The sequence below is a fragment of the Loxodonta africana genome, chromosome 18 (assembly GCF_030014295.1).
Source record: "Loxodonta africana isolate mLoxAfr1 chromosome 18, mLoxAfr1.hap2, whole genome shotgun sequence".
Classification (NCBI taxonomy): Eukaryota; Metazoa; Chordata; class Mammalia; order Proboscidea; family Elephantidae; genus Loxodonta; species Loxodonta africana.
Window position 1 is genome coordinate 61,041,988 of NC_087359.1, and position 16,886 is coordinate 61,058,873.

The 16,886-nt window shown below is 37.9% G+C and overlaps 1 protein-coding gene across 2 annotated transcripts in view; it reads right to left on the reverse strand.

Moving 5' to 3' along the window:
* SSH2 (slingshot protein phosphatase 2) overlaps positions 1-16,886 on the reverse strand; it is a 266,689-nt gene that overhangs the window by 182,807 nt on the left and 66,996 nt on the right. The window contains exon 2 of one of the 2 annotated variants that reach the window (XM_010596471.3): positions 7,051-7,131. The exons of the other annotated variant lie outside the window; for it this stretch is intronic. Within the exon in view, the coding sequence (XP_010594773.2) occupies positions 7,051-7,131 (81 nt within the window). The remainder of the gene's footprint in view (positions 1-7,050; positions 7,132-16,886) is intronic. 2 annotated transcript variants of the gene reach the window in all.

The window sequence follows — 16,886 nt, forward strand, 5'->3', positions numbered from 1 at the left end:
TCACTGGGCTATTCAAACATAAAAGCTCTTTTGATTGCACAGAGGGAAAATGCATTCCCTGTGAGGATATAATAAATGAAGCAGAAAAGAAAAGAAACAGACCAGAAAAATAGTATGAACACCTACCTATATGTGTCCCTCTTCCTATTTGGTGGGGTGTAAATTGAGGGGGGGAGGGAAGCAGGGAAAGGTGAGAAATAAATAATTTTTATTCCTAGGAAATAAACAAATTTAAGTGTTTTCCTGTCAATCAGCCTGGGGAGGAAATAACCCTACAATGGTAATGAACCCAGTTGTTTCTAGCTGACTCCCATAAGCACAGTAATTGGAATCCCAACTCACTTGGGCTTTTTCTCCTTTTAAAAGAGGGAATAGAAGATGGGGTGAAGCTTCAGGACCCTCATGGGTCTCAGTGGCTGCTGCAGCCACTACCACCCCAACCTGCCCTAGTTCACTACCTACATCTCTTCATATCTGAAGTTAAGGTGAAACTCCTGCAGCTAGGGCCAGTATTTTCTTCCAGTCACGTGTATTGTTGCCATTGCCTCTGTGACCCCTTCTAGTCACACTGTTAACCCTGCTCTGAGGCAGCAGTCCTTTCAATGTGGAAACCAAAACCCCTGAGTCGATTCCGACTCATAGTGACCCTACAGGACAGAGTAGAACTGCTCCATAGCGTTTCCAAGAAGCAGCTGGTGGATTCAAACTGCTGACCTTTTGGTTAGCAGCTGAACGCTTAACCACTGCACCACCAGGGCTACCTCCACATGGAAGCCTTCAACAATCTTGTGTACAGCAGGGATAACCAGCAGCTGCTTCTCCATACTCCTCCCTTCTCCTCTGGGAAAGCTCTGGGAGATCTAATAAAGTCAGCCCTCTTCCAGAGAGAGTCATCCCCTATTTTCTCCAGCTAGATTTCTTTCCACTTGTCCAACAGATTTCTTCTCCAAGTCTCATGGATAATTTTCTCTTCTCCTTCTCATAGCTTTTTATGAATGTCCATAAAACTAATTTGTTGAAGGGTACACTACAAATTCTCTGAGGTAGATTCTATGTTTTAAGCTTAACCCCCACAGCCCTGGGCCCAGTGCTTTGCACATAAGAGTCAATCAATTTTTGGTGAATGAATGAATACAACTAACCACATTTCATACTTATAAAATCCCAAGATTGAAGAGGAAGTTCTTCAGTGACTGACTTTATCTTCTACACTTCTTTACAACTGATAACTTCCACTTCAAACAGTTATCAAGATCTGATACGACTTCCTTTCAAGAAAATTAAATAATGGAAATTTCAATCAGTTTGCTCCCCCAATAACTTTTTTTTTTTTTTAAAAGGTTAAGTCTTCAAATTAGGAAGGACCTCTTCAATCCCCACTGATACGAAGGGTGGGATGGAGAAAATGCAAAAACGTGTGGAAAACACTTCCTGAGCTAGAAAATAGGAACATGATTCAATACCTTAAAAAGTCAGCCAAGTACAAGTAACCACTCTTACCTCCTGAGGAGGAAAAGAAAATAACAAAACTGACTCCAATGAATGAAAGTTCTGGCAAGAAAATAAAGCAATTCAGAGTAATGTGTACATACATAGATCCAACTAGTTGTTTCTAAGGGAGAAAACCATGAAAACTAGAGTCATTCCCCATATGTGTCTAACTTCATGAAAATATTCTTCATGTTGATTCCCATGCACTAGTCTGTTGAAGACAAAAGCAGTCAAACCAGTCAGTCAGTCCAAGTCCAGAGGAACCCAATGCAGACGGAACAAAATAAATTTTAAAAGATGCTGGATAAGGAACCTGGTGCACATGCCACCAGTGATGCTGCTACCTGCTGATAATAAGCTCATGGCTGGCTGTAGGTGATGAAATCTGATGTCAGTGCTGCCCCTGCTTTCCATCCTCAGTTTGTCATCTGCAAAATGTTGATAATAAAAGCCTTCATGAGGATTCATCTGTTAATGTTTACAAGCACGAGGAAATGAGCAGTACTCCAGCTATTAGTGAGTCACAATAGCTGAATCCATGCTATTATAGGCTGTCATACATTGAACTATGTTCCCCAGAAATATGCGTCCACTTGGTTAGGTCATGATTCCCAGTATTGTGTGGCTCTCCTCCATTCTAAGTGATCGTAATTTTATGTTAAAGAGGATTAGGGTGGGATTATAACACCGTTACTAAGGTCACATCCCTGAGCCAATGTAAAGGGAGTTTCCCTAGAGTGTGGCCTGCACATTTGATCTCACAAGAGATAAAAGGAAAGGGAAGCAAGCAGAGGGGGGGACCTCATACCACCAAGAAAGCAGTGCCCGGAGCATAGCATGTCCTTTGGACCCCGGGGTTCCTGCACAGAGAATCTCCTAGTCCTGGGGAAGACTGATGACGAGGACCTCCTTCTAGGGCCAAAAGAGAGAAAGCATTCTCCTGGAGCTGACACCCTGAGTTTGGACTTCTAGCCTACTGGACTGTGATAAAATAAATTTCTCTTTGTTAATGCCATCCACTTATGGTATTTCTGTTATAGTAGCACTAGATGACTAAGACACAGGCTCTTCATCAATGGAATGAAGTGCAATCAGGTAAATCAACAGGTGAATGAGGTCCTAAAATGGTGATCACCTTCATTGTACTATGAGGATGAAGTGAAGAAGACCACGTAAGAGCAGGCAGTGGAATGGTGATATACTTGAGAGGCACAGCTTGCTTTGAGAGGTACATCTTCCACTGGCTAAACCTCAACAATATATACTGAGTGTCTATTACATACAATAAGCATCTGGAAATAGACAGAATCCAGTTTTTATGGCCAAGATTTGTAGAACCTTTGATCCACAGCTAGTAAAGGCAGCTTTCCTATTGGAAGAGATCAGGTCCAGTAAAATTATGGAGAAAAATGTCAAACCAGTCAATATCAATTTAGTTTTATAGTATGTTATCATTCATTTTATATAAAGTATGCTATATTAACTGTACTTTTTTGAATCTGTGAAGTGGGATTCATTATACAGGAAGACAAAAAACAAATCTCCAAATGGGAAAAGGGGTCACCACATTTCCATACTTCGATTTGATATAAGGCCATCTTGAACCTCCCATAAAATAGGAAAAAAAGTTCAGAGAGCAGCCCAGTTTTCTATGGATGTGTCAGTCCAAAAATATGCTTGAATAAAATCTTCCCTCATAGGGTCATTCCAAATCTGAATAAACTTCATGGCAGAGACCAGCACAACTAAAATCAGGTAATTACCAACTAAGACTTCAACTTAAAGCCAGTGGGAAGCAAACAGATAAAAATGTAAAACAGGCATCTGGGTTGGAAGGAGAAGCAGAGCAAAGACCAGGACCTCTCACTAAGAGCTGGTCATCTGTATTTCTGATTATCTTTAACATAACTGGGGATGGGTCAGCATTCTTGTAGCCTGATCTCCTCAGATTTATGTTTTTAGTCCACTGGGAGACAGATACCTAATTGCCAGTTGTGGAGCTCATTCATTTTCCATATAGAGCTCTTCTCTTCCCTTCCCTCCAAGGTGTTTCCAGCACCCCATTAAGGGAGGACCATGTATATGAGCTACTTCTTGTTGTTGTATACCATCTAGTCGATTCTGACTCATAGCGACCCTATAGGACAAAATAGAACTGCCCCATAGGGTTTCCTAGGCTGAAATCTTTACGGAAGGAGATTGCCATGTTTTTTCTCCTGTGACACAGTTGGTGAGTTCAAACTGCCAACCTTTTGATTAGCACCTGGGTGCTTAACCATTGTGCCACCAGGCCTCCTTGTATGAGGTACTAGGCCATTCAATTCTCCTGGAGAATTCACTTATATCTCAGGATAAACCAAGAAACTCCAGACTAAACTCATTGCCCACTGCAATACATTTTAAAAAGTCAATTTAAATCATTTCCTAATTTTGGCATGGCTACATGAGTAATTTGCAATAAGTCAGCAACTATGTTGAGGGTCAGTTGGGATAAGCAAAATTTATAACATTTCATGAAATGTAGTTAAATAGTTTACTATTCTACATTTGAGATGATCAGGCTGACTCCCCAGGCCGGTGATTATTATACTAATTAGCTTAACATTATCAACAGCCAAAGTCAGGCCTCTGTGGAAGGTAAAGATCCAGTAGCAGCACCAACACCATGCAGCTGCCACAGGGAAATGACGGCCTGTACTAATGACCTTTACAAAAATGTGTGCCTCACGGGGGAAAAACCCACAAAGACAATTATATTCCTTACTGAAGGAAACTCATTCAAGGTTCCAGGAAGCACCACTTTTTTTTAATAGATACACTCTGAGTGGAGACTATTATGCATACATACACTCATTCTGAGTCACCTATTTGCCTTCCCAGACTACGATCATAAAACTTCTACATCCAACTGTACATTTATTATACAGTCTTCATGGTTAGTAGATAAATCATTTAAGTAAGTAGATAAATAAATGATTTAAGAGCATAAAGACACTTTTCGCACTATGCTATAGGCTCTCCCAATCTCTATGACCATCTAATAAAGAAAAGAAACAAAGTATAGGTTCAAAGTATCTCATCCAAATCCTGCAGGACCAGATCTATTTTGGAATTCCAATATTTTTTGATGTGAGAAACGTAATAAAAAGCACATTCCATGTATTACAAAAAACCCTCAGTATGGTCTTCTAACCCCCTTATAAAACAGTACTATGGTCACGAGTTGCTTAACGTCCACCACACATTCTGCGAAATAGGGCGTTATGTGATTTGGACGTTGTGCAAACATGCCTAAATCGCAAGCAATCGCATTCATTGATTTTCCACCTTCATGTGCTTTAATAACCTTTTGTTTCGATTCCAAATCAATACTTCTCCTTTGCCTCTTGCTGCTGCATATTTCTCAAGGGAAATTTCCAATCTCCACTCTTGTCAATGTTCCATTTTCAATTCTCTTCTACTTCTTAGAGTAAACAGAAGCCATGAAACCAACAATTGCATAAATTTCCTCTAGTTACAGTGAAAGAGATGCACTTCCCCCTGCCTTAGGCCACCTTCTTCACCTATACTCTAAATCCCAACTCCTCTCATCTTCTCAGGGGTAAAGTAATTGACACTGTAAAGGAGAGACTAGAAAATAGATGCCAAAATAAGCATGGACACACTATGTCAGCAAACGTTTAACAGATTTTTTTTCATATTGCTTGACCATTCATCAGCATTTGAAAGTGTGTTTTTTTTTAAAAAAAAAAAAAAAACAGGAATCTCCTCCACCTATCATTCTGACTTCTCAGGCTCTTATACGTTTGACCACCTCTATTTACTCTGGTTTGGGACCATGGACATTTATGCAGCACATGGTTGTACTTCAGCAGAAAAGTATACAATGTTCACCTTTAGTGAGATAAATAAAAGATATAAATGGTTCTTAAAAACTATAAATAGTTCTTCCAGAGACTCCATCAGCCTGAAACGAGAATGACCACCTCCACAGGGTACACAACAGAGAGTCCCTGCTGGAGCAGGAGAAGAGTGGGGTGCAGAACTCAAATTCTACTAAAAAGACCAGACTTAATGGTCTGAGACTGGAGGGACCCTAGAAGACACAGAACTAAAACCATTCCCGAAGCCAACTCTTCAGACAAAGATTAGACTGCACTATAAGACATAAAGCGACACTCAGGAAGAGAGCGCTTCTTAGCTCAAGTAAATAAAAAAAAAAAAAAAACATAAGACTAAATGGGCAGCTCCTGTCCAGAGGAGAGATGAAAAGGCAAAAAGGGACAGGCACTGGTTGAACAGACATGAGAAATCAGGGGTGGAAAGGAGGAGTGTGCTGTCACATTGTAAAGAAAGCAACTAGGGTCACATAACAACGTGTGTATAAATTTTTGTACGAGAAACTAACTTGAACTGTAAACTTTCACTTAAAGTACAATTAAAAAAAATTTTTTTAAAGCTATAAATGGTTCTTATCAGTTCAGGTCAGGATTTGTGAAAAATGCATGGAAAACTTCTTGGTTTTGAGAGCTTTTTAGATTTTGGAACTGTAGCTAAGGGAATGTGGACAATCTGCTTGTTTCACACAGGCTGGCACAGCAAGGGAAGGTAGCTTTCACTGACATCACCTGCCTTTGAGACGTAGCAGTACTGCATGTACCATTTACATGAGTTTATTGAAAAAAAAAAAAAACTTTTTTTCTTTTCTTACTTCCTACCCTAATTTTACTGCACTCCTCCAGTCTTGGAATAAAGTGACTTTCCTCAATAGCAATCTTCCTTCTGAGCCCCACAGAGCTGCACGTCTTACATATTTTCCATCATCAACTTTACTCTTATATACTGCATTTATAAGTTGATACTAGGCATTTCACTACCTACCAGAAATGGTTCGCTTCTTCTAATACATGAAACATTTCAAGCAGTGTTTCTATATGTGAAGAAGTAAGAGCTAGAGATTTAGAACTGGCAATTTTAGAGATTTAAAGATTTAGAATTGGAAGGTTCTAAGGCTAGAGATTTAGAATTGGCAGTTTTACTAAAACATAGGTGGGAAGAATCTGCTCCTCCATAAATCAGTAAACTCAACCACTCCAGAAAATACTTGTCCCTTCAAAGCTCTTAAATAAGCCCTAAATAACATTTTGGTACCAGGCCTTATCGTAAAATGTCCAGCTTAAATATGACCAGATTAGTTTTTTAAGTTCTCATCTCAATTTTGATGCCAATGACCTTCTTACATGAAAAAGTGGGGAGAATTCAGTCTATAAATCATCAGTCTCTGAGTCTCCAGTACCCATCATGTGTGTTTTTAACCAGAAAGGCTTACTCTTCAAGAAGTTCAACATCAAATTCTTCATTTACTAGACTGAATTACTGTTTTACTGTCTGGAAATTTAAACCAACTTGTGGTTCTGATATGCAGTTGGTTGAATGGGGCCAAATAGATACAATCTCTAAAGCACTATCTCAGTTGCATTAGAGAGCCAAATTTACCCAAAAAGCTTTTTCACTTGAATCACCAAAGGCTATATAAAAGACATATATATACCTACGTACATTGGAATCACTAAAGATTTCTGATTCTTCACATTCACAGCAAAGTAACGCTGCTGATTCACTGTCTTCCAAATGAGAGCTCTGTAATACAAACAAGATCATTTCAGAGATCCAGATGAATAGGCCCGTAAGCAAGAGGGAAAAAGCCAGCAGAAATCACTGAGTCAGTGTTAGCTCATATGTGAGGAGCCGCAGTTCTGATTAGTGGTGGCTATTTCGGAGAGAATAAAGCCAACAAGGGGACTGGTTAGGTGAATGAAAAAAAGGGAATGAAAATCAATTGAAGAATGTTTGGTTAGCTGAAGCATTTTCTATGGTTTCCAGTTTGGGCAAAGGGCTGTCCTTCTTCTGTAAAGATGGTGCTACTAACCCTTCACAGTATATACTCTGAACTCTTTCTGGGCTGGGGATAGGTTTCTGTTAATCCTCCAATCTAAAGGCACACATTTGATGTGACTGTTTAGAGCATATAATACAGGTCCTGACTGAGGGATCAAACTCACTAGCCTGGCCTCATTAGCCCTCTGGTAACAAGTGTTTAAGAGAAGAGCCAAAAGACATGCCCTACCCAACTCCCCTTGACAGATGCCAGAAAACAATTTAAACCCTTTTCTTCATTCTCCAATCTCTTTTTAAAAATCTGTCTAGAGGACAGATAAGGAAAATAAGACAAAGGAGTGAAACAATTAGCTGGTAACACAAGAGTATTTTTCCCTTATGACTAAAAACAACACAAAAAAGAGAACAGAAAACGCTCCAACTCTGATGCATTAAGTTCCATTTCAGTGTTTGCTGTTTGGGTAACAGCTGCTGAACACTGAGTTATCCCTAGGCAGAGCACTGAGGTATATGCTTATGTCATCAAAGCGTCTGACTACTAGCCACTGAAACTTAGTCATATACAACTACTCTATGACTATCCTAGTTGACTCTTGAGTTTTCAAAGCTGAGACTGTGTTTCAACCTGCAAAATACCTGTGGAGACAGAGTTTTAGAGTGGAAATAAACTTAAATGGAAGCAAGTAAAGCTCAGAGTTACTATTTCTGGTAACTTGCCTTGTTTCTGCTTGCTACTTTCCTACCCTGATCCTTTGCCTACTTTGGTTTCTCCTTCTTACAACCAAGTCTCATCCTCCATTATGCCTCCTTCCTGTTATTTTAGAAAATAAACAGAAATAACCAAAACAACTTCTTAAATCATGCATATGCAAAGTCATTCTTGCATTTTAGAGGGAAAAAAATTTACTCTCCATGTGTCTTTTTTTTTTTAATTAGTCTTCAAGATACGTGAAGAATTCTAAAAGTTATATTAGCAAAGTTTTTTTTTTAACGCTTAGTAAATGATAAAATATTTTAAGTCACTAATAGACATCAAAGCTGCTTTCAATTCTTCCAAGCTTTCATATCAAAATAGATAATAATGTAAAATAATATTAACCATATCAAAATTGGCTTGTCACTGTCACAGTGTATACAAACTAAAGAAAAATACAAGTTAATCCAAATTACATTAGTTAAGATTTTAAAGTTTTCGTTCTTTTAAATATTTTACCATGTTTATGCTAGCTCTTTCAAAATGATCTTTAAAGAAAGAGGTCCTGGTAACCACACTTGCATTCCTAAAGTTATTTTAAGACTTCATTGTATTCTTATTAATTGAAACAATTGATTAAGGTAAAAGGTATCAATTTAAATGTGCTGGTAGCATTACAAAATACTAAATTCATGGAACACATATTTACCTGCAACCAACATGTTTAGTTCTAAATTTCATTTGTAAGAATCCTAAAGGAAGACCAAGGACATTTTAAGTTCTCTGAATTCATGTTTAATAGCCTGAAAAAGAGTTTTTGTTTACCCAGGGATGAACCCACATATTGTGAGTATGCTAAACCTTACAATTTGGGAAACTTCTATAAAGAAAAAGAATTTAAAAGAAAAAGAATACACAAGTATAATTAAGATGCTAGTAGCCATTCCAGCATCACCCTATAGATGGAGAGGTGTGACAAAAGGGGAGGTGGAATGGAAAAAGAAAGGATCTTAACACATTGTGGACAAAATATCTTTTACAAATTTACAAAAAATATGACCTTGTGAAAATATTGCTAAGGCGCCTTCCAGGTTTTGGAAGGGGACCATGCAAGTGACGAGGCCTGAGATTTAAGCTTTATTAACTTCACAGTAAATCTACTTCCAACCCTACCCATCCATAACTCTGTAGTAAATGGGAGAGAAATCAAGGCACGAACCTTAGATGACGTTTTAACTCAAAATTGTCTAGGGGTATGACATTTAAACTACACGTAAATGCTCAAATTAATAATAGGTATGTAAATACATATGTAAATAAGGCATTTTTTTCATACACTTGTATGTGACCCTTGAGAAATCCCGTAAGACGAACAGTATCTGCTCTTGAAATTATAGCAGCAATAATACATTAATACCTCCTAAGTAACAAACATTTATGCTTAAGAAGTACCAAGACATGAACCATTTGTAAAATATTTAAATTGCCCTCTTTGTTTACTTGAGTAAAGAGCCAAACCCCTTCAATGGATAGGGATACTAAACCAAACCAAACCAAACCCAGTGCCATCGAGTTGATTCTGGCTCATAGCAACCCTATAGGTCAGAGTAGAACTGCCCCACAGAGTTTCCAAGGAGCACCTGGCAGATTCGAACTGCCAACCCTTTGGTTAGCAACCGTAAGCACTTAACTACTACGCCACCAGGGTTTCCATAGGGACACTAAGGAGAGCAATATTATGAAACTTGCTGCGTTGTTAACAAATGTGCTTAATACATGCTAATAACGATAAAGATGAAAATAGGAGATTATGAGAAGCAATGACAAAAAAAAAAAAAGACCCTAGAGTGATTTTTTATTAAATCAATATTCAGTGTATATACTATCACTAAATACAGACAACAACTGATGATTTTTATCGCATTCACATAAGTGACATCCCCAAATGAGATTCAGAAAGTTTAAGTAGTGGATAAAAAGATACCCTGGTATCATCTTTAAGGTTTTCTCTAGTAAATCAATTTTGTACTCATGCTCATTCACTTCTGTAAGGCTGTAAGATTTTACCAATTTGGTTTTGATAACATAAAATAACTTTCGATAATGTAAGATTGCTAACAGTAGAATATAACAATATAAAATTAAAAAGTAATGATTTCCAAGCTTAAAATTTTTTATCAAAATAAAAAAATACGTTTTTCATTTTACCAAAGTGATACACGTATGTCAAGTAGAAGTAAAAAGCTTATAATGAAAAACAGCAGTCCTTGGTCTCTTTCTTCTGGCTTTTTTTCCTCATTTTTAGAAAATTTTCTTATGCTGCTATCTGGGTACATCAATCTTAGACATCATCTGATTTTCTCTCATTGTTCATAGGTTTAGTTCTCTCCCTCATCTCTCTCCTCCCATTTCCCCAATATAGCTTTATCTGCTTTTTTATTAAATCAACAGTCATTGCTTATGTTAGTACGATTATGTAAATATTGGTTACTGTTGGACCATGTTGTAATTTATGATTATGTTTCATTTCTTGCATAACTTTTTGTTTAACCTGAGATTAGTAATTCTCTTATATATTTTTAGTTTTCTTTGAACTTATGGCTGTATCTTCTCATACTCTTAGATATTCTCTTAATATGATTTTCCACGTGATCAAACAATATCAGTAAAAGTATGAGCAGGAGGTAAAATTTTTGTAACTTTGAATGGCCAAAAAAGCTATTATTCCACCCTGTATTTGATAGTTTGACTAAACATAGAATTCCAGGTTGAAAACAATTTTACCTAAGAATTTTATAGGCCACCAGGCGCTCCTTGGAAACTCTATGGGGCAGTTCTACTCTGACCTATGGGGTCGCTATGAGTCGGAATCGACTTGACAGCAGTAGGTTTTTTAGGTTTGTCCCATTGTCTTCTAGCTTCAACGTTGCTGTTGAGAAGTTTGTTACCACTGTTACCCTTTATCCTTTATCTGTGACCTGTTTTATTCTCTGGAAGCTTATAGAATGTGTTCTTTCTGGCATACTGAAATTTCAAAATAATATGCCTTGTGCTGTTCCTTAGTCACTGTACTCGGCAGTTTGTACTTTCCATTCAGAAACTCCAGTCATTCAAGTTTTGAGAAATTTTCATATTTTTAGTTCACTTTAGACTTTGACTTAATCTTCATTTTCAATCCAGCACCTTTCCTCTTTACTCCTGTCCCTGAGGACTCCAAATCTGGGGTATTCTGGTTTTATTATCTCTAAAGAATAAACTTCTCATCTTGAGTGAGACTGAGGAGAGGGTATCTGAGGGTCTAACTCCTCTACTTATAAACCTTCAATCATTCTAATTTTAGTCCCTCATCTTTCTCCTGCTTTCTGAGGTACCTGGTAATTCCAATTCCCGATTTCTCCCTGGGTTCTACAGAGTAAACTGTCTTGCCTATAGTACGAAGGAGCTATTCCAGGAATGCAAGGATGAACCAATATTTTGGGACTCAATTAATAGAATTTAACATATTACTAAGTCAAATGAGAAAAATTATAATATTATCTAAATAGATGCTAAAAGGTATTTGATAAAATTAAAGTCACTTCTGATTTTAAACATTTTTAGTAAATTATGAATGAAAGATGCCTCCTTGACTTACTCCCTAAGTTGGCTTTCATATATAGGATCTCTGGCGTTGGTAGGCCTTTACCTCCGCCTGGTCTTGCCTGGGTTTCATATTACAGAAATTCCCCCAATGTTTCTTCTACCATGTGGATGGTGATCCTCCTGAGTTTCTAGGACAGATACCGATTTCCTTCTCTCTCTCTTTTTTTTTAATGTTCCTTTGGCCACTTCAGTAGGAATTTTGAAGAATGTAGTCAAACTCATATTCAAGTTACTATCTTGCATTGGAAGTTCCAAGTCCAAATCTTAAATAAGTTGACTTCATAACTTCGTTCTGCCACTTACTAGCCATGTGACTTTCAGCACATTTCTTAACCTCTCTGAGCTCAGTTTCCTCATCCATAAAAATGGGCACAAGAAGAGTATCTATTTACTGTATTTTTATGCAAATAATGCGCGCCTTCTGCGTTTGGCCATCCCCCCACCCCGCTGAGGTATTTTTGTAAGCACACTATGCTAATTTTTTTTTAAACAGCCACTGTGGAAGAGGATTGGCATGGCAGTGCTCTTCAGAGTGCCTCATGGGGGGAGGGCGCTGCCGGCAAACAAACAGCAAAAGGTGTAAAAATATGGTAATGGGGTTTTTGTAAGATTATATGAGAGATAATACAAAAAAAGCACTTAGCATAGCACCTATACATAGGAGATACTCAATAAATGTTAACTACTGCTGCTGCTACTACAACTACTATTTCTGATATTAAGTATTACTTAATACTGATAAGCATTATTATAATAATAATCTCCTCCTAGATGTAAATATTTGGGTTACATATTTGGGTTAAAATCCTCCTTCAAAGAAAATTTTCCCTTCTTGGAAGGAAAACAAATTTTGTGTTTCACTTCTAAATTAAAAAAAAAAAAAAAAAGTATTCTCTACATAACCCTTAAGTATTGAGCTCAAAAGTCATTCATTATCATTTATTGTACCCCTATTAAGCACTTTTCTGGGTGCTAAATTAAAAAATTAGCTATGGTAAATTTCCAAACAAAAAGGGGACGATAACTGAACAGGGTTCCAAATAGAACCACGATTTTTGCTTAGTTGTTTGTTTGTTTGTTTTTTATGGAGATGCAAAAACCACAAAGATAAGAACCTTTGTGGAAATATGTCCCTTTGGCTAAATACTGTTTGGAGAAAAATATGGAGTAAGATTGTTAAGGAAAACACATCTATACCCATGTAAGAAGAAGTCTCCGTCTAGAACAGCTGCCAAGCAAAAATTATAGTGTTGCAACCTTTATATGAAATGTATCCTGCAAGGACTCATGTACCAGGAAGGATGTTTTGAGGTGTTAAAATCTAACTTGTACAGTTACCTACTTGCAAGCAGCAGTCTTAAGAAATAATCCCACAAGAGTCAAAACGTGCGGCTATTAAGTCTCTTTTATTATATCCCTATTATAGGATACATGGTTTTAAGAAGCAGAAAACATTGACTATTATATTTTTTTTCCTGTCTTTTTTCTTCTTCTTCTTTTTTTCCCCCTTAAGTGAATATCTTGCAGCTGTTCTTAAGGACCCTAGAGATTTTGAAACTATACTACTAGACATGAAACAATACAATGCAACTGTATCCTAAAGTCTGGCCACTTCGGAACTAAGAGCTTTCAACCCTTTAAACGCCATGACAAGGAGTAAGTCTTATTCATTCTGACACTTAGATGTAACTGGACTGACAAAGCGATTTCATAGCCTAAAGATGATCCAGTTGAGAAACTCTCTGCAGTCCCTACCCTCAAGTTGCACATTTAAAAGCAATTATTTCAATATGTGCACATGGTTAACAAGATTCAGAAGGCGTAAAGGGTATTTAAGACTTCCTCCCATCTCTGTTCCCCTATCTCTCAATTCTCCACCATCCCTCGCAGAACTAATCACTATGCCAGTTTCTCGGGCATTCTTGCAGAGATAGTCTGTGTACAAACAAGCATTATGTATATGTTCCTTCTTTAAAAGACATAAATGGGACATTGTACCTATTTTTCTGTTTTCACTTAATGTCTTGTTCCAATGTATAATATTTCATTGTATGGATGACCACAATTCAGTTAATCACTCTCCTATTGATTGATTCAGGTATTTGTAACTGTATTAGTTTTCTTACTTGCTGTAACAAATTACTACAAACTTGGTGGCTTACATCATACAAGCTTATTATTTTATAATTCCTGTAGGGCAGAAGTCTGGCACTGGTCTCATCGGACTAAAATTAAGGTGTTAGCAGGGCTGCATTCCTTTCTGGACAGAATTGTTTCCTTGCCTTTAGAGGCCACCTGCAATCCTTGGCTACTGGCCCCCTTCCTTCCTCCATCTTCGAAGCCAACAATCTGACCTCCTCTCCTGCCCGCCTCTTCCACTTTTAAGAGCCGTTGTGATTACACTGGGTCCAACCAGGATAATCTCCGTATTTTAAACTCAGCTAATTAGCAACCCTAATCCCATCTGCAACCTAAATTCCCCTTTGCCATGTAATATAACATATTCACAGGCTTCAGGAATTAAGAGGGGACATTATTCTCCCTCCCACAATAATCTTCTGTGCAGATATCACTGTGGGAAACAATCATTTTTTAGAGTCCAATAGTCACACCAATAGAGTGGGAAGCACAAAATTAAGTGACCAAGCAATATTATAACTATACACTTTGTACATAATGAGGATCCTAACTTAGCAGCAGTAGCAGTAGAATGTTTGCAATTGCTTTTTTTGGAGAGATGATAACTTGGTTTGACTCAGCCACAGTATTTCACACAGGCCCCTTTGAGATCAGTGGTACAGATCTGCAAGATAATTAGCTAGTATTAACCATACAATCTGTAGTTATTGAAGGACACAATAATTAGACAGCCTATTTGAAAGTTTCAGTTGGGAGGAACTGGCAGTGCCTTCTTCTAGGCATCCACAGTTCCTTGCACACACACTTTTGAACCCTTATCTCACTGTATCATAATTATTTTTATTCATATTCTTTCTCCCCCTCTAGATTGAGCTTTTCAGTTTGTATCTCTAGGACCTGGCACACAGTAAACATTAAAAAAATATTCAATGAATGAGCGAATGACTTAGCATTGGCTGTTGAAACTGTCCTTGATGCTGACAGCAACAACACAAATTGAAGGTGAATTACAATCTGTGTGCATAGGTATGATTAAGAGATCAACAGTCTTTGCTATCCTAAGCACATGATGTTTGTCCTTTAATTAGTCATAGTAGTAGCAACAGCTCCTACTAGAAGAGCCAATTGTTACACGAGATACTGCCTTCCTTGGGCTCCAAGTCAACATGGAGGCTTTGAGCCAAGGGAGCACCTTCATTTCTCACAGCTGCTTAGCAGGTTGGGTTGCCAGTGGCTGAGGCAGTCCAGGTATTCATGCCACAGAACTCTCTTAACTCTGGCTTGCAATTAGCCCATTTCATCTGTACAGGTATGGCTGCTCTCCAGAGACTCTTTGCATGTAACACATGGCTATGTCATGATAAGCATCACAGGCTTGTTTCTCTCTCCATTCACTGCCCTCTTCAGAAGGAACACATCTCTCAATTCAAATCCAACCCATCCTTCAAAGCAGTACTCAAATCTCAGACTTCAAGAAAGCTTCAAAACGATGACTTCAGCCTCACTGACTTCCCTCTCCTCTGCGTCTTCCTTCATGGCCTAGGCAGGGGTTGGCAAACTACAGTTTTTCAGCCAAATCAGGCCTGAGCCTTGTTTCGTATATCCAGCAAGCTAAGAATGTTTTTTTAATTTTGTTTTTAGTTAATTTTTAAAGGATTGTTTAAAAAAAATGAGGCAAAGAAGTTATGCAACAGAGACCATATCTGTCCCACACATCCTAAAACATTTACTATCTGGTCATTAACAGAAAAAGTTTGCCGACTCCTGACCTAAAGCACACAATTCAGCCTGATAATAAATTGCCCAGAACTGTTCTCTAGCCATGGCACAGATGATAGTCTTGCCTGCCTGTGGCACACCCTCTCTCACTTATCAGCCCCACCATTGAGGTTAAAAATGCCTTATATCGGTTTTTCAGCCTACCTGGCAGCCAGCACACAGTTATATATCCAAAGTCTTGTCCATGAGACCTGAGGATAAGTCTGCCATGGGCTTGTGCAAAAGGTTTTCTAACTTGATAAAGGAAACTTGAGAGAAGAAACTGCTTTTTCTCTGCTTTTGGATGAAGCTGTGCAGATATGCTGTCTAGAGGTGAGACAGCCACTTTGTGACCTCAAAGGGGGAGGCCCAAGGACAAAAGCCAACATGCTAAGGATGGCAGACAGGGCCCACATCTTCCATGTCTGCATTTCTATAGCATCTACGGGGCTACAATTGGTGAGATTCCATTATTTTATGAGTAATGACTTTGAATAAAACTTAACATCTACAGGGTTTGAAAAGATTCCCGAGTGTACAAATCAACTGAAAATAACTCTGATGGACAACTACCATAAACATAGCCATTCACATTTGTTATTTCATTGAATACTAAAACAATCCAGTAAGGTTAAAAACGCCAAAATCATTCATTAAGTTTAAGTGGTAGAGTGACGATTTTAACTCAGGCTTCTTAGATACCAACATTTACACTCTTGCACTATACCTTCCCTCCTCTTCTAAGTCTCTTGTTGCAACTAACAATAAGGTACAAGATTTAGAGGTTTTGCTTGTAATTCTTACAACATTCATTTATGATAGGATTTCAGATTCCATTTAAATGCCATATTAATGTAATAGCAAATATATACTCTCACACAGATATAATTTGAAGAACAATTTTTTTAAAAAAGCTCACCAAACTTTGTTTCTTTTTCCTCTTTTTCTGATATAACCATCTGCCCAAAAAGGGTGTCTTTGAGGAATACGAGAAAAATCCTCTCATCAGTGGTTCTCAAAGTGTGGTTCCCAGACCAGGAGCAGCAACATCACCCGGGAATTTGTTAGAAATAAAAATTCTTAGGCTCCATCCCGAATTTACTAAATCAGAAACTCTGGGGGTAGGACCCAGAAATATGTTTTTAACAAGCTCTCCAGGTGATTCTGATATATACTATAGTCTGAAAACCAGTTGTCTAAAATAATTGCATCTGCAGACAGCACTTAAATCATGCATTAAAACTACAGTGGTGTAATGAGATCA